We start from the raw sequence: 24179 nt of genomic DNA on the forward strand, positions 1-24179 counted from the left end.
GACCCATTAGAAAAGTGAGATGGGCTTATTGTACTACCCCGTATTAAACTATTCTCTAGAACCCAACTTATTTGACCATATGAGGTAATCCTCGAACTTTCCAGAAGCAGTGCCCCACCCGAAAAATCAACGGCCAGTTATTATCTTTCAACAATCCATCAAACATATCACCACAAACAATCAACGGTTTGAAATTAAACTACCCATCCTTACTCTCTCTAAATAAAGCTTTACCAAACAGCAAACACGGCGTTACCGTTTTAACTCCTCTCTTTCTCACTCGCGCACACACACTCTTTCTCTCTCCTCCCAACTTATCCATGGCTTCCACCGCTGCATTCGTCTCTTTGGCAAAACCCTTCTCTTTACCCAACAACACTTTTTCTCGCAACTCTAATCTAAGATTATTGGGTACATTTTTATTTGTTGTTTGAATTTCATTTTGCAATTTAAATATCTGATTTATTAATTGTTAGAAGCTATTTTTACCTGAATTGCTTACCCATTTTCTGATTTATTTCCAGGTTCAAGAAGAAATGCCCTTACAGTTAATGCGGTTGCTACAAAATGGGAACCCAGTAAGGTAATTTTCCTTTCTCTTACTTTTTATTTTGATCTGGGGGTTGATTAAAATTTGAGGTATTAATTCTTAATTTAAATATTGTATGTTTTTGGTAGGTTGTTCCACAGGGTGATGGAGTTTTGATTCGACTTGAGGAGCTTCCTGAGGTATAATCTAATTTATGTTTTAGCTATTTCGTAGTGTTACACTGTTCTAGTTAATGTTAATATGGAAATTTTGATGTTTTTTGGTTCTTTTTGTACAAAACAATATGATGATATAATCATATAATTCTCGTATTAAATGATTAGGGTTTTATCAATTAAATTTGTTCAAAATTTATCCCTTTGCTTGATATTTTATAAAAATCTAGTACAGAATCAAAATGGTTTGGTAGTTTTATTGCCCGTGAAGAATTATCTAAAGCAATGTAGATGACAAAATGGCTTAAACACATACACACTGAAGATAGAAACCGTTATAAGTGATTTCCTCTTCAATGGCATTGTTCGTAGACGAAAAAGAATGTTCTGATGATGGTACTAACTATGGTACTATTACATTACTACTAACCAATCTAAAGGAACACAAGGTCAGTCTATACGAGACTTTTGATGCGTTCCTAAAAATATTTCATTCTTTTTTTAAGGAATGTAATAGTGTTGCTGTCACGATTAGCTAGCTTTAGTTCTTCAAAGATGATATTGTGATACTTTACTGTGGATAGCGAAAGCCAGAAGAACATTTTGTATTGAAAACTTGCTTCTGACCTCCTTTTAGGGCTACTTATCATGCTTTTTTAGGGGTTATTTAAAGTTCCCGAAGTTACCAAATACAAGTAGTTATCAGTTATCAATACTTGTTGGTGTCTCTGCAAGCCTATTCTCCAAATAATAGGACATCGTCTAAGTTCCTTCTAGAACTGTGTAGGTGACGTATTTGAATCTGTTGGCGTATTTACTTGGTTGACGTCTACACAACACTTGAGAGAACTTTAAATATTTCTCCATTCAAATATAGCTGTTCATTATTGTACAAATTTGAAAAAAAAAGTAGCTAGAGCAAAAGTTTCAACACGTGTTAATCCTTAAGGAGTCTTTAAAGTTGTATCAGCTACTATTGCTGATTATGATATCGCTTATTTGTGTGAAATATTATTAGAAATCAGTCGGTGGAGTTCTTTGGCCTAAGTCAGCAGTGAAGTTGACAAATTGGCTTAAACACATGCACACTAAGAGTTCTAAATTTAATCAGGATAGAAACCGTAACAAGCGATATGCTCTTTAATGGCACCATTTATTGAAAGAAAAGAGACAATGCGATACTTAACTGTGAATAGTAAAAGCTTGCTTATTGGTGGTTATTTAAAGTTTCCGAAGTTATCATAGACGAAGTAGCTATCAGTTACATTGGAGGGGTATTTGTTGGTGTCTCCTCAAGCCTATTCTTAAAATACTAGGACCTTGTCTATGTCTGTTCTTCCTTTTGTACATTGGCTTAGCTGAAGCATTCTTAGTGCCATGCTTTTTGATATTGATGTTCAGGAGATCACCCTATGGACTATGGAACAAATTAGCCAACTCATATAAGTTGCTTCTAGAAATGCGTAGGTAAAGTATTTAATCTGTTGGCGTTTCCACTTGGTTGATGACACAATACTTGAGTGAGCTTTAAATGTTAATTATACAGGAACTTTATGTGGAGAAATATTTAATAAAAAAATAGTTAAATAATAATTCTAAAATATACATGCATGTACGGGACCTAATCTAGTACTATGTAGTTGTTTATGTAGCTTAGTGTTCTCTGCCAGTTTAAAACAAAAACAAGCTAGAGCAAAAGTTGCCTCGTACGTTACATATGGGAATCTTAAGGAGTGTATGAAGTTGTATCAGCTGATATTGCTGATTATGATATACAAATATGTAGGATTTGGAATTGGCAATAGCCTTTGGTGACTCCTGTCCTTGTCCTGGTCTGAAAGGCATCCTCACTCTAGCCTTTATAATGTTAAGAAGTTTACATACATTGCATTTGCATAAGATGTTTTTGAGATATTTTGTGTGACTAATTTGTTTGAAATGGTATTAGAAATCAGCTGGTGGAGTTCTTTTGCCCAAATCAGCAGTGAAATTTGAGAGGTACCTTATGGGTGAGGTATGGAAGTTCTGTTGTCTTGGACACTAATCCTTATTCCAAGCATTTGTTTTTATGAGCAAACTTTGAAGCCTTCTTCATGCTTACAGATTCTCTCCGTTGGGTCTGACGTTGGGGAAGTTGAGGCTGGGAAGAAGGTATAGCCAATTTGCCCTACTTGTTAGGCAACATAACACATGCAAAATGTGTCTTAAAACACCCTTATTGAGCAGACGAACGTTAATTTGTGTGTGCAGGTTCTTTTCTCAGACGTAAGTGCCTACGAGGTGGATCTAGGAGCAGAGGGTAGGCATTGTTTTTGCAAAGAAAGTGACCTCTTGGCAGTAGTTGAGTAGATCATTCAGAGGGCTTCACTTGATTTTACCATTAGACCCTTTTTTTAGTTAAAAATCAGAGTTTTCGTTTACAAAGATAGTCTTTTTGTTATTCTGCTTTATGTAAGCACCAAATTATTTTCAACCGTCAATGGGTTTTGAATTTTTGATTCTTGATGCAGCGGACAGGAATTGTGAAATGTGTTGATAGGGTAAATGCGAACAAATATGAAGTTTAAATCTCATTTGGAATGAATTCAAATGAAACTGATGCAGAGACATGCTTCCTTTGAACTTGGCCGTTTTTAAGGAATTTAGGATGTCCTGTCAAAAATCTTCAATCTTTTTTGATATTTGGGGTTCTGATTATGTCAACTGATAACGTCAAAGGGAAATTTGCATTAACTTTCAATTTCAGTAGCGAATTTAGCAGGGATCTCATTTTGAGGTTTCCTTCCCCAGTTCCCTATCAAAACTGATATTGGCGTAACCTTGAGTCCACGTGCCATAAAAAATATTTACTTTTCAATCGGTGTAGATAAGATTTGATCACCAGTTTTCAATATTCACAAATAGAGCAATATGAAATACTTCTTCCAATTTTTAATACTCGTAACGTTTATTATTCACGTATTTTACTTTGACTATTATTAGTTGTTTATAAGTAAGATAAAATATAATCATGTAAGATCTTGTTAGATTCATCTCAAAGTGTAATTCTAAAATATCAATTATTCTTTTTGTAATTTTTGCTTAAAGAAAATTAAAGATATTAATGATCAAAGTTGTGCATTGACATGCATGAAAGTAACAAACGTTGCGAGTATTAAAAATCGAAGGAAATACAACATAAGCTCCAATGTATTTACTTGATGCAAAGACTAAGTTGTTAGGTTGATATGAAAGATCATGAGAAATATAACTTCCTAGGAAGTTAAAGATTGCGTTGTTATTTGGTTTGTAAAAACGTGAAAACTCTCACTTTCTATGAACTTCCACTTCCCAAAACTGGAGGAAGTTGCTTACCTATGTTACCTGTAAATAAAACTTCTCATATTCAACCAAACAACATTTCCTACTTCCTAAGAAATGTTTTTTTTGATTCAATACTTCCTGGGAAATGTGAATATATGTGAAAATCATCTTCCTATGAACTTTTTACTTTCTATGGTCAACCAAACATTACAGAACACAATATAAGGGGCTCTAAGCATATAACAATACCTAATTCAGAGCAACAAAATTCTGGCGTTGATGCCATAAGTCCATAACACAAAACAACGACAAAATATTAATTACCCAAGATTTTGTACACGGCGCTAAGCTAACCTAACAACATGTTATGTTTTTGGACAAAATTCTTTCCTCTGAGATAGTTGAAGGTAGTACAAAATCTTCGGAGTTGGGAATTAAAATTCATAGACTCTCAACTCGATCATGCCCTCTTTCCTCTTTGGTGAATACCATGCCACAACTTTACCTGAACGTAAGAGCCGCAATGAATAACTCAAGCTGTACATGAAATCCTCAATTTGCAACCCATTTTTCCATGGTGAGTCGACTACACACTTGGTATCAACGCGGAATACAATTGGGCCTGCAACCTGCACCAACAACAGGCAATGTAAGATGCTGCAGTCAAAACGATGGCATTGGAGTTTACGCAGTGAAAATCAATGGCATTGGAGTTTACCTGCTGCTGGAAGATCAGATTGAGTCTAGGAAGAGATGCAGAGTTATCCTGGTGAGCAGTTGAGCTATGCCTGAACATGCTTGAGATACTTTTAGCAAAAGAAGCAGCGGAATTGATGTTCAAACGAGCGTCAACCCTAGTTAGATCCCCATATTGCTTTCTGAACTTTCCGTGCTGGAATGTATAGCATAATGAACCAAATAAGTCAGCAAAGACAGGACTCCTTTTCCTGGAACTTAAAGGAACATCATCACCATCTCTTCCTGATGCAAGCTTTGATATCTTGTCTTCACCATGAAGCCAGGCACCCAAGTTGCCACCTGATCGACATATAGCAACAAGTGAAAAGGATAGATTAGCATATCTTTAAGGTAAATCAAAGTACAAGTATGGCTGCCGACAGCATGTCAAAATCCAGCCATTACACTATAGGATATTTTTACACATCAAATTTGCTTCTGGTAAAGTTCCCATGTGAATAAGAAACAAAATTTCCCCTGAGCAAAATTTGTCGGAATGTTTGCTGAACATGTTTATCATACTCAGTACAAAGATTCCCTCCACGGCCACAGACAATTGAAGGATATGTTGGAGTTAGGGAAAAAAAACTACAAGGGGAACCAAAAACGAATATTCCCCTCAAGAAAAAGACCAAATGTCAAATAGCAACTTGAGCAATAAACAATGGGATTTTAAACACAAATCAAGAAAAAGGGATATGAGTTGGAGTTTAGAACAAATATTCCGAATTCATATTTCTCAAGACATTTATCACTCAATTTCATAAAATGCGAAGATATTCATATCTGTAATAGAGTTTGCTAAATGAAAAGGAACAAACTGCAAGGAATCATTTAACAGACATGTAAAAGCATCCAATAGAATGGGCCCGGAAAAAGAGCATTTCTTTTGTCATTTACTTTCCCAGCCTACAGGCAGTCAAATTCATTGTGGAGCACAAAAATGTTCAGCAATCAAGCCACGTCCAAGAGAATAAAAAGCTTTAAACCAGATGAATGGGATTTTACCTATAAAGGCTGAAATTGATGCATGAGGTTCTTTGAGGCGCACATCATATGCAGGCCTCCAGAACTTCCCCATCTCGGTTTTTATGATTAGATCCTCATCTGTCTCCTTTTGCCTCCATAAATCCTTGCTTTTCTCATATGAAAAAGCAGCTTTGGCACATAACCCAGGCAACAAAGCAGCAGGTGCATCACTATCTGTTGAGCTAACAACAGCTTCAGGTTTACCACCATTCTTGTGTACCCCAAAACGATACCGTAATCCTGATTCAGATACCATAGACGAACAATCCAGTGAAATTGACTCGGGAACATTCCAATACCTTCCTTCACTGTCAATAAACAGCTCAGGCCATGCTGCGTTGAATGTAATGTCATGATAGGGAAGCTATACAAAGTACACAAAGATAATGTCAGCTACAACTCACGATGTTATTTAACAATTACTGGAACGGATGTAGTAAATTATCAGCAAACAGAGAGTACAGAATTACAAAAGCTGGTTTAATATCAAATAAGTTAACCAACAAATGCATACTTTGGCAAGAACAAAGGTAATACTAATATAAAGCAATTCACAGATTATGCTATGGCTTTCTGGCTCGAGGAAATGAACCTTCTTTGCAAAGAAAAGTGGCTAACGCATATAAATCTCGGTCTTATTAATATATCTTATTTCTTAAATAAGTATTATTGTCTACCTATAACAATTGTTAAAGACTCAAAGGAGAAAAAGTAGGCAGAGAACCCCCTGAGTGCACCATAATATGAGTAGATGAACCCTGACTTACTAAAAAAATTCAAACCACCATAGTCAACAACCCCTTGGAATAGCCCATATATTGACTATGGAAAACAAACATCTACAGGAAGGCTTAGACAGTGCTTCGCAAATCACAGTGGATAGAAGAGTGAACTTGCACTAAATCAGTGGTCACCAGAGCTTATCAGAAAGAAGTGCTCCAGCCATCTATAGAAGCTGGAAGGATTGCTCCTTGTGATCTTAGTATATTCAGCTGCTCACATGAAAAGTGGTGAAAGCAAAGCTTGTCTACGTTTCGTTGAGGCAGATCAAAGGTAATGGAGATTGATTGCATGATGAAGAAAAAGAAGGCAGAGTGCTAACAAAGTAACTGATAAAGGAAGAATTATAAATAAGGAGGTAAGGAAATAAGGAATCACAGTTTTGTGAAAATTCTACAAATAAAGGAGAACAAGAAGATTTGACAGAAGATGATCAGAAGGGATAACATAAAAGATTCTTACAAATCCAAGCCAGACGACAATGATGAAGAACAAATTTCAACCAACAAAATTACTAAAGAAAAAATAGGTCAAGGACCAATTCTCAGCACTGTAACGAGAAATATGAATGGTAGTTTCGCCCTGTGATCTAAAGACTCTCCACAAAAGATTTAGAGACCAATGATGTAAAGTTGCAGAGAAGTAAAATAAAAAGTCTTGTCTATCATCTTTCTTGAAAGAGAAAAAGGTTATCTACAATGAAATTTGACCAGTGAAGATAAGAAAGAATGCAACAATGAACAGGGAACAGGGAAAATGTTGAAATAGTAAAAGAATATAAAGGATGTAGAATACTAGCTTAGGAAGATAAACCAATATGATATAGTTCCGGGATTAATAGTTTTTGAACACTACACATAACTAACTACTAAGATCCCCTTCCACAAGACATGAAGATACCTTTTCCTAACTTCTCTTCATGTACCTACAGATACATCAGATTTTCCAAGGTTCATATTCATGCAAGATACATTTTTCTAAAGATGCAAATAAATCAAAGACTTGCCTTATGAAATAGCAGGAGTTTATTGCGGCGTCCTTTCCTCTCACCGTGGGCTTCTGAGCTTAAGAATAAGGAAGAAGAGGATGTGATGGGGATGTGGGTACATAAAGCCAGGGCATAGAGTGACTTGTCCAAGACATGTTTTGATATATTCTTAAAGGATGGAATTTGCAATTCTTCACCACCGAGCGCTGTGACCACCTCATCTTTAATGTTAGCCATCAACTTCTTTGGACGAAACTGCCCAACTAATCCAAGCCACCTGTAACAGCAAACAGTACCTGTAGGTTCAAATGACCCACCCCAATGGACTATCCAGCTCAAAATTGGAATACGTATAATGAGCAAAGCTACATCGAGCACTAAAGTCTAAGCCATACCTTCTTATTCAAGTTCATTATGCTTAACAATTTGTTGATACACGATTAGGTTAGGACAATAAGCAAGACAACAGTCCCTAAAGATAAAATAACTGAACTATATGCCTTCTACGAATATGTATCACATTTATAGATTTGTAGGCTGAGATACTATCATAACTATATATTAAAGAGAGGGGGTCAATAAAATCCGGCTTTGTGAGTGACTACAAAGTTCAGATATTTCAATCAACTGATTAAGTTTCCCAAGAGAATTATCCCTCTACAAGGACTAGGGAGGACGAACCATTCGGCTTTTTAAAAATCTATAGAGTGCACCAACAAATCTGATGTATATTAAAAATGACAGCATTTTCGGGTTCATAGGTGAACCTAGCTCTACTAAACGTCTATTCTGAAGTCCAAGGCATACAATTCATGAAGAATTACCATACAAAAAAGTCTCTAAAAGTAGAATGTCTTTAAGCCTAATCAAGAACTCCTAAGCTTAGAGCAGCAACAACTAAACCCATCATCGTGCAACCAAAATTCACCAAGAAAAGGCAATATTGTGTTGAAATTCCATCAAAATCAACACTTAACACCACAAATCCTTCACTAATCCCTCATGCGCACACAAATTAATTACTACCCATGTAACAATTACCCCCAAAAAAACATTTCATTTCATTTGCATTCAAAATTCACCAAATTGTGTTGAAATTCCATCAAAAAACACAAACCACCAAATTCATATACATGAATCAAAAGCCAATAAATAATCAAATAGTAGCATTAAGAATGAGAATTGAGAGTATAGAAAATAAGAAGGAAATGAGGGAAAACAAACCAGTCACCAAAAGAAGGGCGAAGAAAAAGGGATTGGAGAGAAAAAGAACCAAGTTCCTTCTGGAATGGATTAGGAGAGAGAGAAGGGATAACTCCAAGAGGAAAGCCATTGCCAATAATGGAAAGCTGCTGAACACGAAGGGCTTTCCCAGCTCTAGAACCGTCAAGAGGAAAAGGGTCACCAGGAATGGCCTTGGCAACACCATCTAGGTTGTGGGTGCTAGCTATATCCAAGTCCCAGAACATTGCGTCCATTGCTGTCCTCAAATTCGCCATTTTTGAAGCGTTGTTTCTCTCTCCTCGCTTTGGCTATGGGGTTTTTCTTATCTATGTAAATTGTCTGTTTTGAGTGTGCGCAGCAGAGTGCGGACACTGCGGAGTGTGCGCTTTCAGCGTTTGAATGACTCAGCTCATACTACTTGCTTCAGGTTTTCGAGGGAGAGGAGAGAAGAAGGTTTACTTATTTTATTCGAAAATGATAAAGGTCGCAACATGCGAACTTTGAGCTGTGTCACAATGATGACATAACATGCTTATGTGTCATGGTTTAAATTGGAAATTAAAGTATTTAACTTATATAACCTATTATACATATTTTATGAAAAGGTAGGAAAATCTTAATATTCTAATTTGTTTTCGAATACCTTATTTATATATTTTCATAGTAAAAATATTAGATTGATAGTAAAAATATTATGATGATGCATAGCCTACGTGGCGCGTATATGTACCAATTAAACCCCGACACGTAAGATTGGGACAACTAATACGACCTTTATCATCACCCTTCTCTGGCATTGGCCTAGCCAAGCTCGGTCTGAATCAGGATGGTTTTTCGTAACAGCATGTAACTGGCCAAAGTGCAAGAAATCTCCTATATGCCGGGAGTAGAAAATGTAGGTGCACCCGGATGTGCACTATATGTTGTGCAACGTGAAGCCTTAATTGTATGATAAGGTTGTTCTTTAAAGGAGCATCAGGCATTACTCTACTAAACAATGCAATTCATTCATAACCTGGTATCATGACCTAAATTGGTTCAACCATGAGACGAATATTTTCTACTAGATCGCAAGGGTAGTCCTTGGGTAGGTCAACGATCACCTATTAATTTATTTTCACAAATAGGTAGGTGAATGATGGTTGAACCCGTCAAAAACAAAAGTTGATGGTTGATGGTTGATGAAGACAAATGATATAGCATGCCATAGGGGTAGGTGGAGGGCAACAATGAATAATTCATCGGAGCAAATCAAGAGGATAAGCCTATTTTCTGTGAAATGTTTGCTCTATGTAAACATACTTTCCAAGAAGGGATGTATATCATGGCAACTTTAGATCTCAAGTCTGATAGACAGCATATTACATTTCAGACATGGATAAACAACCATGGTGTTATCAAAATGTTTCAACAGGTCAAATGGTCGAATCAAGTACTGTCTATCAATATCTTACAGATTATTGCCCAACCACAGGGACCATTTTCCGATATTCAGTTAACAATTGAAGCAACAAAAAAAGGGTTGACGAATGCATGGTTTCGCACAGAGCAAAATTGACGAATTTTCATTGCTTGGTTCAGCTAGACATTGGGTGGTTGTAAATGTATTCGATGGCAAGCTTAGTGGAGTCAAGCTTATCTGCCTCCAAGTCGGGAATCTCCAATTTGAATTCCTCTTCTAGGGCCATTACAAGCTCTACACTATCCAAGCTGTCTAAACCCAGATCATTCTGGAAATGTACATCAGGTGTGACCTGCAAAACAATTACAACAAAGACAATATTCAATAGCCACTCCAGTTTGTCGTTCAATTATCGTTTAACTGCTTTCTAAGTACTGTGTGACATAGTTCTCACTAAAAGGAAAAGCATAAGACCATTATTCATAATCAAGCAGCAGTAAAGCAGAGTTTCAAATGAGATCAAAGCCAACTAATTTGTTCAAACAGATGGCCACTCGAGCTCGGGAAGATTGAAAGGAAACCGTTATAAACATTATTCCTTTCTCACCCAGCTGCGAAATTGAAACCTGAACTGCACTATGTGAATCAACAGAAACTCAGCTGCAAAATTGAAACCTGAACTGCACTATGTGAAAGTAAATCAACAGAAACTCAGCTGCAAAATTGAAACCTGAACTGCACTATGTGAATCATGAAATGAAAATGAAAAAGACGAGATAGGACAACATTCCACATTTTGATTTTGGGAAAGACGAGACGGCATCTTACAACTGGAGAAAGGTCAAGACCTTCAGCGTCAGTGAGGGAATGTAAATGGTACTTAACTAAAAGTTGCTCAATTAGTTGCTTTGGCTAGCAAAGATCAATAGAAGCAAGCCACCTCGTGTAGTAACCACATTGGTCCACAACACTTCACCATATAAACTCCAACTTACTTTTAGCATTGATCTATGTAACTATCAGATACCAAAATAGCCTCTCAAACAGTTTTTGACTATTATGGGTGCCTCTTCACTGTTTTTACAAGACTATTCTGGATTTCTGTAATATCGTAAAATTGCTCCTCGTCTAGAGAAATGAGCTGCATCTGAGATCTTAATAAACATAAACAAGGTATACACATTACACATCATTCTGTTTAGAAAGCAATCCAGCAGTATGGCCTCCTACTCAATGATAAAGTTTTACGGAAAATATCACCATTGCTTACCTTTCTTCCGAAAGATAACGCTTCTAGCCCTTCCGACTTCTAAGTTATAAATGGCCAAACTATGCTGCCCGAGCCATGTATCGTTGCTAGATGGGGCTCTGTAAAAAATGTGGAGATGGATGTTGACCTCTTGGGATAACCATATTCTAGATTTTCTAAAACATGTATGTTTTCTCCAAATCTAAATGCAAAGGCAGATGGATACTAACCCAAACGACATCCACTTCGATATGAGAAAGGGGGTTTCTGTATCACAGCAAAGCATCTAATCTTCATGTTCAAAAGTCATGGCTATTCTGTAATTCTTGTCGTCAAAACATTATCAAACATTATCTCCTTTGACAGCTCGTCAAAAGATTGAATAGTATTACACAAATAGTGTTGAAAATTAATGCCTAACCCTCTGGGCTAGGGCATTTGACTAGGTTCTTTCCTCATTTATTAATCTTTTCCCCAAAAAATCAGTTCTCCTTCAAACCGCCAACGTAAAGTTACACACTTACACTATAAGGCTCTAAGCTAAACAGAAATAGAAATTAAGATAAGTGTCTGAGCCTTAACTACCCCAGAGAAAAGAGAAAGAGATAAAGACAGGAAAGACCTAACATCAATACAAAATGTATTTAGCAATTTAGCGATCATAGTGACCATAGAACTAAATAGCAAGTTTCTGAAATCTACAATCTCTAAGGTACATTACATACAAGCAATTTAATGCTAAAAAGAAATATACGAAGTATGTTTTATGGAGACTGTGGAGTAGAAGAACCTATTTGTCAATTTCAAGAAAAAGGATTTGAAGTTTAAGGTTTTGACTGTTCTCCAGGTTCACAGACATTGAACCCCCAATCTGCCTCAATTTGAAATATTGACATTGCAGGCAGAATTTTGACAAGTATGATTTATTTCTTCCTATGGTAGTTGCTGATAAACCATAACAAAGGTAATATCTTTGAAGGCAGAAACACCAGAAAACTAGGGTTAAGACCCGTATTCCATACGACAGATCATGTAACAACTAACCAGTATGAAAGTCTCTTACATGATAAATAGCAAAAGAAACGGATGGTGTTACTTCAACAATCCTTTTCCTATACAACATAAATAATCCTCTTAAGAGAAAATTTACCTCCCATAGTTGAAACGGGGAAAGGAAAGCCGCAACCAATGACAAACTTATAGATATAATGGGAAGATTTCTATAAACACTCAACAACCTTCAGTCTAACAAACGGAAAGAAGGAATTCAACCAAAAGACATATGTGAAATTACAATTCTTCTGCACTAAATAGTTCCTCGGGACTTCACTCAGCTTCACTAGGAATTCAAGCAGGATCTAGCATTTGAAAATTACAGACAAACTGGACCTTGAACAAAATAGTAACTCTGCTTTAGTTCACACAACATGATGAAACTTTTACAAAATTCCAGTGTGTCATTCACACAAAACTCCGGAAACCTATCAGAAACTATCCCAAGGCACATAAACCCAATCACATTAAGAAACAATTGCATGTTGGCCTCCTTCCCTAATAAAGAGAATAGTAACCTTTCGACCTGCCTTTCAAAACCAAATAGCCCCCATTGAGTCCATCACCAATCATAAAAAATAAGAAAAGAAGGAAATTCAATTATAACTCAACCATAACAAAGTTGCATAGCTTTTTTCTGAGACTACACCAAATAACTAATTGAAGAGCTAAACTCACTCCATAGAAAGCGACTATCACCATGTTCATCATAAACCACACGCAATTCAACTTCCCTAAATATATACTTTATTATTTTAATCATATTCAAACTCTCCAAATTAGTTCCACCGAAACACATTGTCAACCCTAATTCCACGCAAAGGGTATCCTCCAAACTTTGCACATACTTTTAAAATTAAACCCATACCCTTAACATAAATTTCTTCAAGATAGCTCCAAATTACATTTACACTGTTTCAAGGAGTACAACAACAACCCACCAAAAGTAAAGAAAAATAAATTCAACACTCTGACTTTGTATTTTTCTGTTCTTCCCTAAAATCACTCTTCCAAACCCTAAAAACATCAAAACGTTACAACTCCCCATCTCAAACATTTGTTCGTTTATCATACATAAGCGCAATCACAAAAAACATCGTCAAATACTGATCTACACACAATCATATCACATTCATACAATAACCAACAATCCCAATTTCAAAATAAAAAAAACACACACACACACATTTTATCGGGACAAAATCGACGAATCCAGTTGAGGAAAACCTGATTTCAGAGAAGGCAAAAGAGAGAGAATGGACCTTGGAAGGATCGACTTTGGGGAAATCTTTGATGACAGAGAGGACTCTATCAGTGACTTGATCTTTGGTGAGATGGTCGTCGTGTGATGAAAATGCTCGATTAATCAAGTTGGGGAAAGTCTGCAATTTGTTGGATCCAGCGACGGAAATGGAAAATTGAGAAACGGGGACACGAATGTGAGCTAGAATAGCGTTTTTGAGAGCTCCCATCATCGCCATTTCTGGGTATTTTTCCCTCTCCTTTGTGGTGGTGGACTGAGATGTAGAACAAGGGTTTTGGTTCAGAATTTCAGTAGAGTTTCTACTCCGTACCAGACTTTGGGTTGGTTTATGGGTTAAGTGTAACTCCAATTCCACCCTTTTGATATCCCAGAGTAGACGCACTACGTGGTCATTCGAGGAATACCCGTTTTGTCCCTGTAATTAATGTCACAACACTCGCAAACACGCTCTTGTTTAGGGGATCGTCGCTGCGGCTACCCGTTATGTATGCCAAATAAATAATCGGGGTTAATTTGGTAAATTGTAGGGGAAAATTGAAAAAGATGATATTGTTTAATGAATCCACGTTGTGAGTTTAGTTCCAGCGTGACCCTAGAATGACACTTTTATTACTTATAATGATACTCAGTTTAAATAGAATGGTACTTTTGTTACTTGTAATAATACCTTTTTTTACTTATAATGGAATTCATTTTCAATAGAATGATACTTTATAATGGTACCATTTTCAATAGAATGGTACTCATTTTAATAGAATGGTACTTTTTTTACTTCAGTGTTACCACGTCAGGTGGTCCAAGTAAGCAAGAGATCCATGTGTTTTTAACGGTGCACTTTCATTTTCCCCATATTCATTTTATTTTCAATTTGCCTTTTTGTTTTATGTGTTGTTATTTATTTGCTAACACATACTTGTTAGCCGAGAAAACTTCCTCCTTGTTTAGGAACTCCATAGTCAATCCTATATAAATACTAAAAAAATTACTAATCCACTACATAAGAAAAAGTTGTTGAACTACTTATGAGGTCATTTCGAGGTTCACTATTCTTATGGAAACTTACAAGGAACAATCACTCACTAAAACGTTTTGTGAAGGGTCATTAAGAAGGTTTTTTCTTTAATTTATACTTCGTATGATTTTATATTATCTCATCTTCAATTTCTCTTTTACTTTAGGTGTATCGACGAGACTTGAGGATTTGAAAGAAGCAAAGTATGTCAAAGTATCAAGCTTACATGAAAATTAGTGAAATACGAAGTGTAAACAGATTGCAAACAAAATTTTCAAAAAACGTCATAAAAACCATTCTATAGGTTGTTGATTTCATCATGTATCAGAAATTAAGAATTTATCTACAAAATAAAGATGGGCAAAAGTCTAAAACTTTTATAGGCTACTCTTCTTAATCAAGGACACTTCCCTTATAAATTTGGCATAAAAAGGGCTTGTAAACAGGGTTCCTAAATAACAAAATGCTCCAAACAAACTCTCAGAAGTAAAATAGGTCATATTTGGTCACTATCGCAATGGCTGTAGTTCTTGCTCGGGAATAATAGCATCGCTGTCAACAGGCTTGTATTGTGCTGTTGTTTGCTGCCTCCATTTCCAAACGAACCAAATCCCATAAACAGATAACCCCGACGTCAATGCAAGAATAACTGCCATAACAACGATCAAGTAATGTTGTTGCCACCAACTCCTGCATAATTCCAGAAGAATCAAATATTAAGGCGAGCAGAAAGAAGTTATAAATACAACTTGTTGATTGACAAAATGAACCCAGTGATCCTGCAAGGATAACTGCAAAAGCTAAATGTATCGACTTTATTCCATCATCAAATTGCAAACTGTGCAACAATATGAAGCCTAGAGAATAGGACGGTAGTTTCCACTCAACAATCTAGATCAAGAAGGTGAAATGAGAAAAGGCATGTTCAAAATTTGAAGGATCACTGAGCTCCGGAAACTGTCATAGCATAGAGGGAAGACTTAAACTTAGTCACACAACACATAATCGTCTGAACAGTAAAGCCAAAAATACTTATATGCACACTTACTATAGAATGAGCAGAAGAGAAACCAGATTACACAGATGTTCGGGAAACTGAAAGGATGAATTTACCGTTTCAAAGGTGGCTCAACCTTCCAATTAACCAACTTATAACTGCCAAAGGTTTCCGGAAGTTGGACATTACTTTTTGCTAAATGAGCAATTATACGCTGCACAAGTAACGATCAAGTCAAAATATGAAATCTACTGTCCATCTTCCTCCCCTTTTAAACAATTTCATCAAGGCAACCTACCATTGCAGTTGCGTTTGAGATATACTTGGCAGATCCTTCAGGATAAATGGCCCACGTTATCAGGGAACCATTCCCGGATGAAGTCAAATTTAGTAAATGTACCTGGAGAAACCAACAGAGATGCTTTTTAAACATAATATGAAGTAAAAAACAAATAACAAGTTATTTGCATTAGAAAAATGTCTTCTTGTACTTCAACTATGACAGCGCCCATTGAAATTTGTGCTCACATGATACATTACAAATAAACAAAACTCACTATAATGCAAGGAGATGTAGTTCTAAAGCACTCTAAAATCTAAAGTTAGGGAGGGGGGAAATGTACTTGAATAAATTTGAACATATCTTAGCTTCTTCAATAGCATTGTTATAGTAAAACCAACTTCACAATACCTGTGTAATATTGATGCCCAACTCTCGAGCAATAAAACCATATAGTTCTGATACACGAGGCTTCAAGTCCAAATCTTTGACGCTCAAAGACATTTCAAATGTTATGAATCCAACTTTTATCCCTCCTGAAATTAAGTCAATGATAAAATTAAAAAAAAATATATGCATCACCAGACTCAAGTTAATGTGTAAAATAAACTTTCTTTATTAGTTTAATGTGTAACATAAACTAACGCCACGTTTAGTAGTCGGTAATAAATGGTTGGAATGAGAACATATATACTTACTTCGGTCCAATATTATTTCACCATTTCCATTATAGGAAATAAAATAGTTGCTTTCACACCATAAAAATCAAATATAGTATACCTTACATCTTAATCCTTCATTTATTTAATGTTTTCAATCACATGGGCAAGTTTTTATTTTTGTCGTTCTCTCTCTCCTTTTTATCCACGACCAAAATTCTTGGACATAACCTACAAGAAATTTTGTATTTTACCACTTTTTAAAAGTCCGAATTTGTGTTTTACCACCTAAAAATCTCAAACTTTTATTTAACCACCTAAAATAAATAAAAATATTTATCTTACCACCTTTTAACGGCACCGTTAGTGGAGCTCACAAATTATGCTTCCCCCCAATTCTTTACCAAATTTATGCGATTTTTTCTTTACTCCTCCTTCTCATTCAATTTTTCACCTTCTTCTTCAATTCTCACCACCCATTTTTGCATTTCAAATCTCCAAATTAATCAAACTACAAACTTATATTATACAACATGCTTAAAAACATCATGGAATTTTATAAAAGAAATGTCATACTAGCCGTTGAAGCGGGCCCTGGAATGATTCCATTAACTCTGCTGTTAAAAAGTGGTAAAACGAATTTTTTTTATTTTTTTAGGTGGTAAAATAAAAGTTTGAGATTTTTAGGTGGTAAAACACAAATTTGGATTTTTTTAAGGTGGTGAAACACAAAAAAAAACCTAACCTACATAATGTAATAATATTGGAATAGGGAAGTGAGTGTTATTTGATAAGAAAAATAACATCATAATGTCCATGGTAATGAAATTTTATCTCAAACTTGATGTTTTTATTCATAAATTTTATTCTCATCCAATACCACAGTATTACCACTTCCCAAATGGTAATGAATGGTAATAAAAAGTTATGAAGAAAAGTAGATAATTTTGAGTAAACTAGCATTACCATGAAAATAAATATTGATTTTCCTTACAAATTTATATACAAATTCATTCTCATTGACACCGTTTATGATCGGCTACCAAACGCGTAGTAAATTCTTGGACCCTTGACCCCCAAGGAAAATGCAGGCACCCCATTTGTATCAGGTGGGCTTAGGCTTTAACCTGGGCGTTTCAGGAGAGCCACTCAGGTGCCCACCATCTAGAAGCTAATTATGTGTAGTACCCCCTCTTGAAATTCATTCATTTGCATGTACTTTTAGTCTGCTACTGCTCCAACATGCTTCTATAATCCAAAAGACAATGAACATTGACATTTGGAGAAGCAATTTTCAGGATATTAAAGTTCTTCAAATTCAAACCACAAATAAAACAATTATGGTACTAGGCAAACGTACCTGGAATAACATAACTTGGTACTGCATTAGGTGTTGATGCTGGAGACATTCCTGGAGTCGAAACCTCCCCACTTGATGGTGTGGGTGCATGTGTTAATGAAGTGTTAGACACATGAAGTCTCTCCCATAACTCGGAGCAATTTGTCTTCCAAAATCCAACTTTCAAGCGTTCACGATCATATGTGACAAGAGTATTACGGACAACGATTCCTACATTATTAAGGAAGAAAAAACAATGACATTAGATACAGAGAAACTAAAGCTACTCAAAAAAAAAAAAAAAAAAAAAAAAGGAAAAGACAAAGTGAATAAAATATCAGATGATTAGCCAAGCGCACTATACCTCCTAAAAGAGTTGTGGGATCTTTTCCATTTTGAAAGACTCCAAGGCAATATGCACCATGCACCTTCGAATGCTGAATAAGGAATTAAGTATAAGTAAGCAAGAGAGATAGTCTTATATAGATCAAAATCCTAAATATGTCATACCTAGTAACCTAACCTACTGATTTTCCGTGAAGAAATTGAATGCCATAGATTCCAGTTTCCAAGTCATCAAAAACTTTAAGAAAGAAAAAGTAGAACAAGACGACAAGATCACCTTGAATAAATAGTTTTCCGGTGACATTGAATACTTTTGACCATTTTCAAAAACCATATCAACTGTAGGGAAAGCCTTTGAAAGTTCTGACGATTCACTGAGGAAAAATCAGGCGCATCAAAATGTTCAGAAATGGGACAAATTTCAACTGCCAAGTTAGTGTACAACACAAATGGTAAACACTACCTTCCAGCACCAGAAAAGCAGATATCATTATAATTGGGATCAGGCCCACGAATTTGCTTAAGCCCATGGAGCTCATTAGTTAACTGCATTAACAATATGCATAAAGTTTAGTTATCTGACATATTCTGCAAAATACAATTCACTATGGAGATGTGGTAAAATATAGATCTCATTCAGAAAAAAAGTTATAATAACTGTGTAACTAGAGTTAGACACAGAAGAGAAAGGGGAGGAACGATACAATATACAAGAGTATTCAATCTGTTTGGCATAGAGATAACAATTTAAAGTTAAGTAGTAACTAGTAACTTAGTCAGTGCCTAAGTATCACGTTTGTGTAGTAACAATTTTATTCACATCCAACTCATCCAAGTCTAAATCTAAACCTATCCTTTGCATAATTGATAGTGAATAACCAACTTAAGACACTCCTCTGTTTTTATCATTCTTGTTAAAAATTCATACAACAGAATCCACAATGCTTTTTCAAACTAATACTTCATTTTTGTTATCTTATCATATAGGTCCACTCAGCAACAGCCAGAATAAAAAAAATCCTAAGATGATAGCAGAGATACCCTTTAGAAACCAAGTCTTACAGCATGAATAAAAGCAACAAATGCTCCTTCTGGTAAGTAGGCGTACGTTGTACCACTATCCAGAACAGTTCCATGTTTTCCATCAAAAACCTTTGGATCAACAGGCAGCTTCTTTCCAGCAACATGTAACTCCTTCAGCTCAATGTTGTAATATGGACTGTTGCCACCCAGAAACTAGGGTAAATGTGTCAGATGTTAATAAATACAAGGGAGATTCAATGAAAAAAATAATCCTTCCAACTCATACCTGCGGTCGGGGTCAGAATGGCTGAAGACCATGTCAGAAGGGGGTGATACAGAACCAAGAATCATAGCACCCCCGCCTATGCCCATTCCTCCATAACAAAGCGAAAAGGAATCACTGATTACACCTTTATCAACAAGTTGATCAACAATACTCAGTTCACCTCGACCCAGACCCATTATACCATCAGCATGCTGACTGTACAGGTCACCAGTTTCTGAATTTTCACAACCAAAAACAGCACGTTGGGGTTTAAGCTCGCTCTTATTGCCAAATGACACAATATCTTCACCAAGGACGCCACTGCTGGAACTCATTTCAGCATACCGTCTCTCATAAGCACACTGAGCATTCTCAGCATTACATGTACAGTCAGGGTTGCATTTTACAGGATGATAGGTGTTTGAATGATCTGGTTGGAATTTCGGGTCCTAAAGGTGGAAAAATTAGGACGAGGCAACAGAGTGAAGTAGTAAAAGAACCAATTGTATTCAGGTAAAATGAAATGGGAGGGGGGACTGTCAGTATCCAAGACAACCATGAAGATGTTTCTAACAAAACTGTAAAATCCTGTTGTTGTCAATTTGTCATAGACTCATATAACAAGGAGAAACCTTTTGGGGCTGAACAACCAGGCAAATATTTCATACATGACAAATGGAGAAAACAAGTAGAAAAAAAATATCTACGTTCTCCTTCAAAAAGAAGTAGAAGAAAAGTTTCCATTCTATAAACATTCACCAAAGCAGATTCTCACACCAATTTCCCATTCCTTCAAACATTATGTCCAATTTTAGACAACCATACTATTAGATAGTTGAATGTTTTGCATTCTTTTATAATTACACTTGAAAAGAGCGATTTTGGATAACTTCACTCCAAATATCAACCTTTTGGAAAGTATGGTAAGACACAGGAACTCATTTCCCCAACCAGATGGCTTTATCCACACATTACGCCTCCACTCTACTTGTTGAGCAGGAGATCCCAAAAAATTTCCACTTCCAAAGTTGGCATTTTGAGAATAAAGGGCGAGAAAAAGATTCTCCCTGGAGCAAAATCCTTGTTGCCCCTTAGTAGGAGCTTGACATCCTTAGTTTGATATTCATCTAAGATTTGCTTAATTATCAACTCCTCCGATTCCAATTGCATGATCTATTGAAAAAAAAATTAACTTGTTTCTTTGAGCTTGGATTCTCCGAGTATTAAAATTGACAAACAAGCTAAATTATTTTCTAGATAGTATCATAAAATTTGGTAAAAGTACACTATTAACACGAATTTTCTCCTCCTTAATTAGACATTTAGGTATCAACGTGTCGCATTACCGTTTCAAATGACACTATATATCACAATAAATTTCAAGACGGAGGGAGAATCAATGTATTAACTTGATCCATCAACTATATCGAGAACACTCCGAATTTCACATTCACTAATCCCATTTCAGAGTTTACTCCTCGATGACCTAATTATTGCTCTCAATCCAATTCCCAGGTTCATAACTTAATTATTATCAACAAATTGAAACTTCAAATCATTGCAAAAAATTAAGACAAAGTAAAAAACAACATAAAATTAACTTAATTGAATAATTTTTAAAATAAACATAAAAATTCCAGCTTAAGTACCTGATGATTACCACAATGATCACAACTAGAACAAGGCACATACGTAACAGTACTCCCTGTATCTACAATCAACGCAAACTCTTGTGCCGGAGTTCCGATGTAAAGCCTCGTCGTATAATACCTAATTAATTAAATTTCCATCAAAATCACTGATCAATTGAAAAGATTAATAAATAATTAGGGGAGATGTGTATATACCCGTTAGAGAGGAGATCGTCGAAAAGATTCATGCGAGCAGTAGGAGGGGTGCGTTTAGATTGAAGGTGACGCCGGAGTTTAGCGTCGGGAATTCGATGAGAGAGAGTGAGAGGTAAGATTAGAGGTGGAGGGCGGTGGTTGGTGAGGATGGATGTAGAATTGACGGCGGGAAATATGGATATGAGGAGAATGAGTAGGAGGATGGTAGTTGTGGCGGCGAATCGGACGTGTCGCCGCGTCATGGTGAGTTGATTTGGGTTTGGCGATTCTCCGGTGAGGGTGATTGAGTTATCAGTGGGAGGAGATGTTGACCGACCCCTTTAGTTTGACTCGGCACGGAGATGTTGCTGGGGTTATGTTTATAAGACACACCGTAAAATGGTCTCCGTAGTCCGTAACTCCGTACTCCGTGTCTTATGACTTGTGAGTTCTGAGATCACTCCGCCAAAGTCCAAACCAAGAGAACTGAGAATTTTTTTTTTTTTCTTTATTTTTTTTTGGTGTTAGTACCCGGTTTAATTTTAGGACTAATTTGAATTCGGGGTGAGTTCTTGGTGGATATGTTACAGTCCCCTCCCAAATTGTTGTTGTAGGGGGGTCGAACACGGGTCCTCCCTACCAAGTTCAGCTCTAATCACCACTAAACCAACAGGCAATTGATATACATTGTTCAGGCAATTGATAATACATTGTTTTGGATAGAGATGTTGTCTAATTTTTGTTTATCCGAACTTTCTGATCAATTTTTTTTGTCTATTATTTGTGATGATTAGTTGTAACTTATAATAAATAATTTTTATTTTTCATATAATCTCTTACACACGCATATAAGAGTATTAGAGACGTAAGTAAAATCGTAATATATTTAAGGTTTTTGTGCATCCATGAATAAACTATCCTTTTGTTCCTTCAAAAGTAGCCAAACTTGAGCCATGTCTTTGGATAACGGTGGAGCTACTCTTACCTTTTGTCTTTTACTATATCCGTTTCAAAATGATTTTCACACTTTTGGTTTTATTCTATTTCATAATGTTCTTTACATTGTGTTATTCTATTTATTGACATTAAAATTTAATATTTTACCCTTCTTATCCTACAACATTTATAATTTTCCATTCAATTTCTCTTGCTTTGTTCATTTTTGTCCTTATACCCTCCCACCTTTTTTTCACATGTCTCTTACTTTATCCATATTTTATTTATATTCTCCATATTTTTACACACCTTTTCCATTTTTCCTTAGTATTATTGCAGCTCCATATATTTCTTTGTAAAACACCGAATCCATAGTAACTATTCCGTAATTAACTATCGTAGATTGTGTTTATTAAAGTTTTTGTGGTTTAAAAAATGAACTATCGTAATTTTTCACTTTGATTTCTACCTTGTAACTTCTAAAATAGATAGAAGACATGCACTACTCAAGTCATGTCACAATTAAAAAAAATGAGAGATAGGGCGTTAATCCCGTTATGGTAGCTCAAGATTTAACCATATCTTTAAGGCATAGCATGTGGACCTTTCTATTGATCGATGTTCGCCATCACCAACAACTCAATTACCATTGATAAAATGCCCGGTTTAAGTGATTCAAATAATAGGCATTATATATATTCACGTATACATGATATTTCCCCCTTTGTAAGAATCGAGGGAACTTGAGCTAACAATATAATTAACTATACACAATAGGAAATACGGAAGCAATATACTACCTTACCGTTTTTATCTTACAATTTTTAACTTATTTTCTCTTACTTTAATTATTTTTTTTCTTATATCCACCCACCTTTTTTACATAACTTTTCTTATTTTATCCATATTTTATTATATTTAACCAATTTTCTTACTTTTGTCTCAATATTTGTGCAAATAGTGACCTTAAAAATTTTTGTGAAACGAATATAAATACAATCTATACTAATATATTAAAAGGCGTTTTGGAAAACGTCTATGTGTCACGTAGTACTCTTCTCTCGTTCGAACTCTAGACCTCATGTCTGAATGATAATTCTCATTACCATCTTAACCAACCACCAATTGTGGTTTATTTCTTCACATTAATTTATAAATAAATGTTAACATAAAATCTAAAGCAACTAAATTTTTATTTGATTTTTTACAGTATTTTCTATGGAATATTTTGAAAAAAATAAAAATAAATAATTAGGACAACTATGAAGAAACATGATGTCATGAATCTTTTAAGCATCAACTATAGAAATACCTTGCATGGCTGCTTATATCTAATTTGGTGTTATTAATTTGAAGCACTTAGTTCCACTAGAAAACAAATTATACAATTGTAAGATGATCTAAATGAAAAATTACTTGGCATGATAAATGACGTAGTGTGTCTGTGTAGTTGACAAACTTAATTGATGTTTTTCACTTTAAGGTATACATGCATTTCGTCAAATATTGAGCTCAAGAAAAATCTAAAATTTTAACTATTCAATGTAGCGATCGGGGCATCACCCGGACCACACACTAGTTTATTCTTATACTTCGTATGTATGTAGTACACGTGCATAGAAATGTTCTAGCTAGTTAACGTACACGTGCATAGAAACGTAGACCTACCGACCAAGACAAACAAGAAGTGTACATTCGTAGCTAATTCATCAATCATGATTCATGAATACTCTAATTAAGCAATGCAATGACCCGTGATTAC

The 24179-nt window shown here is 35.6% G+C and overlaps 4 protein-coding genes across 4 annotated transcripts; 1 reads left to right on the forward strand and 3 right to left on the reverse strand.

Moving 5' to 3' along the window:
* Positions 1–236: 236 nt before the first annotated feature.
* On the forward strand, positions 237–3203 carry LOC110804474 (10 kDa chaperonin 1, chloroplastic). The gene is made up of 6 exons (XM_022010071.2): positions 237–411; positions 525–583; positions 679–729; positions 2654–2719; positions 2809–2856; positions 2956–3203. The coding sequence occupies exons 1-6, from the start codon at positions 321–323 to the stop codon at positions 3052–3054; spliced, it is 414 nt and encodes a 137-aa protein (XP_021865763.1). The 5' UTR covers positions 237–320; the 3' UTR covers positions 3055–3203.
* Positions 3204–4162: 959 nt separating this feature from the next.
* LOC110804464 (protein TRIGALACTOSYLDIACYLGLYCEROL 4, chloroplastic) lies at positions 4163–9205 on the reverse strand. Its single transcript, XM_022010056.2, has 5 exons — positions 8768–9205; positions 7562–7820; positions 5755–6139; positions 4727–5046; positions 4163–4637 (listed from the first exon to the last, which is right to left on the reverse strand). The coding sequence occupies exons 1-5, from the start codon at positions 9040–9042 to the stop codon at positions 4443–4445; spliced, it is 1434 nt and encodes a 477-aa protein (XP_021865748.1). The 5' UTR covers positions 9043–9205; the 3' UTR covers positions 4163–4442.
* An 864-nt stretch (positions 9206–10069) lies between these two features.
* On the reverse strand, positions 10070–14074 carry LOC110804471 (acyl carrier protein 1, mitochondrial). The gene is made up of 2 exons (XM_022010067.2): positions 13734–14074; positions 10070–10521 (listed from the first exon to the last, which is right to left on the reverse strand). Exons 1-2 carry the CDS (start codon positions 13950–13952, stop codon positions 10345–10347), a joined length of 396 nt encoding a protein of 131 aa, XP_021865759.1. The 5' UTR covers positions 13953–14074; the 3' UTR covers positions 10070–10344.
* A 944-nt stretch (positions 14075–15018) lies between these two features.
* LOC110804461 (aspartic proteinase 36) lies at positions 15019–21908 on the reverse strand. Its single transcript, XM_022010053.2, has 12 exons — positions 21503–21908; positions 21305–21425; positions 19677–20104; positions 19430–19586; positions 18831–18913; positions 18645–18741; positions 18387–18459; positions 18044–18253; positions 16436–16560; positions 16043–16144; positions 15861–15958; positions 15019–15437 (listed from the first exon to the last, which is right to left on the reverse strand). Exons 1-12 carry the CDS (start codon positions 21742–21744, stop codon positions 15257–15259), a joined length of 1917 nt encoding a protein of 638 aa, XP_021865745.1. The 5' UTR covers positions 21745–21908; the 3' UTR covers positions 15019–15256.
* Between the last annotated feature and the right edge of the window lie 2271 nt (positions 21909–24179).

The sequence above is a fragment of the Spinacia oleracea genome, chromosome 2 (assembly GCF_020520425.1).
Source record: "Spinacia oleracea cultivar Varoflay chromosome 2, BTI_SOV_V1, whole genome shotgun sequence".
Lineage (NCBI taxonomy): Eukaryota > Viridiplantae > Streptophyta > Magnoliopsida > Caryophyllales > Amaranthaceae > Spinacia > Spinacia oleracea.

Coding starts and splice junctions, on each gene's coding strand:
- LOC110804471 (XM_022010067.2), bottom strand. CDS start 13,952: ATGGCGATGATGGGAGCTCTCAAAAACGCTATTCTAGCTCACATTCGT. Junction 10,522..13,733: donor CCAAAGTCGATCCTTCCAAG/GTCCATTCTCTC, acceptor ATTGTTTTGCAG/GTCACACCTGATGTACATTT.
- LOC110804464 (XM_022010056.2), bottom strand. CDS start 9,042: ATGGCGAATTTGAGGACAGCAATGGACGCAATGTTCTGGGACTTGGAT. Junction 5,047..5,754: donor ATCAATTTCAGCCTTTATAG/GTAAAATCCCAT, acceptor TATGTCGATCAG/GTGGCAACTTGGGTGCCTGG. Junction 4,638..4,726: donor ATCTGATCTTCCAGCAGCAG/GTAAACTCCAAT, acceptor TTGTTGGTGCAG/GTTGCAGGCCCAATTGTATT.
- LOC110804474 (XM_022010071.2), top strand. CDS start 321: ATGGCTTCCACCGCTGCATTCGTCTCTTTGGCAAAACCCTTCTCTTTA. Junction 730..2,653: donor GACTTGAGGAGCTTCCTGAG/GTATAATCTAAT, acceptor AAATGGTATTAG/AAATCAGCTGGTGGAGTTCT. Junction 2,857..2,955: donor AAGTTGAGGCTGGGAAGAAG/GTATAGCCAATT, acceptor TTGTGTGTGCAG/GTTCTTTTCTCAGACGTAAG.
- LOC110804461 (XM_022010053.2), bottom strand. CDS start 21,744: ATGACGCGGCGACACGTCCGATTCGCCGCCACAACTACCATCCTCCTA. Junction 20,105..21,304: donor ATCATTGTGGTAATCATCAG/GTACTTAAGCTG, acceptor TTCCACCTTTAG/GACCCGAAATTCCAACCAGA. Junction 18,914..19,429: donor TTGTTGCTTTTATTCATGCT/GTAAGACTTGGT, acceptor TTGTTAATGCAG/TTAACTAATGAGCTCCATGG.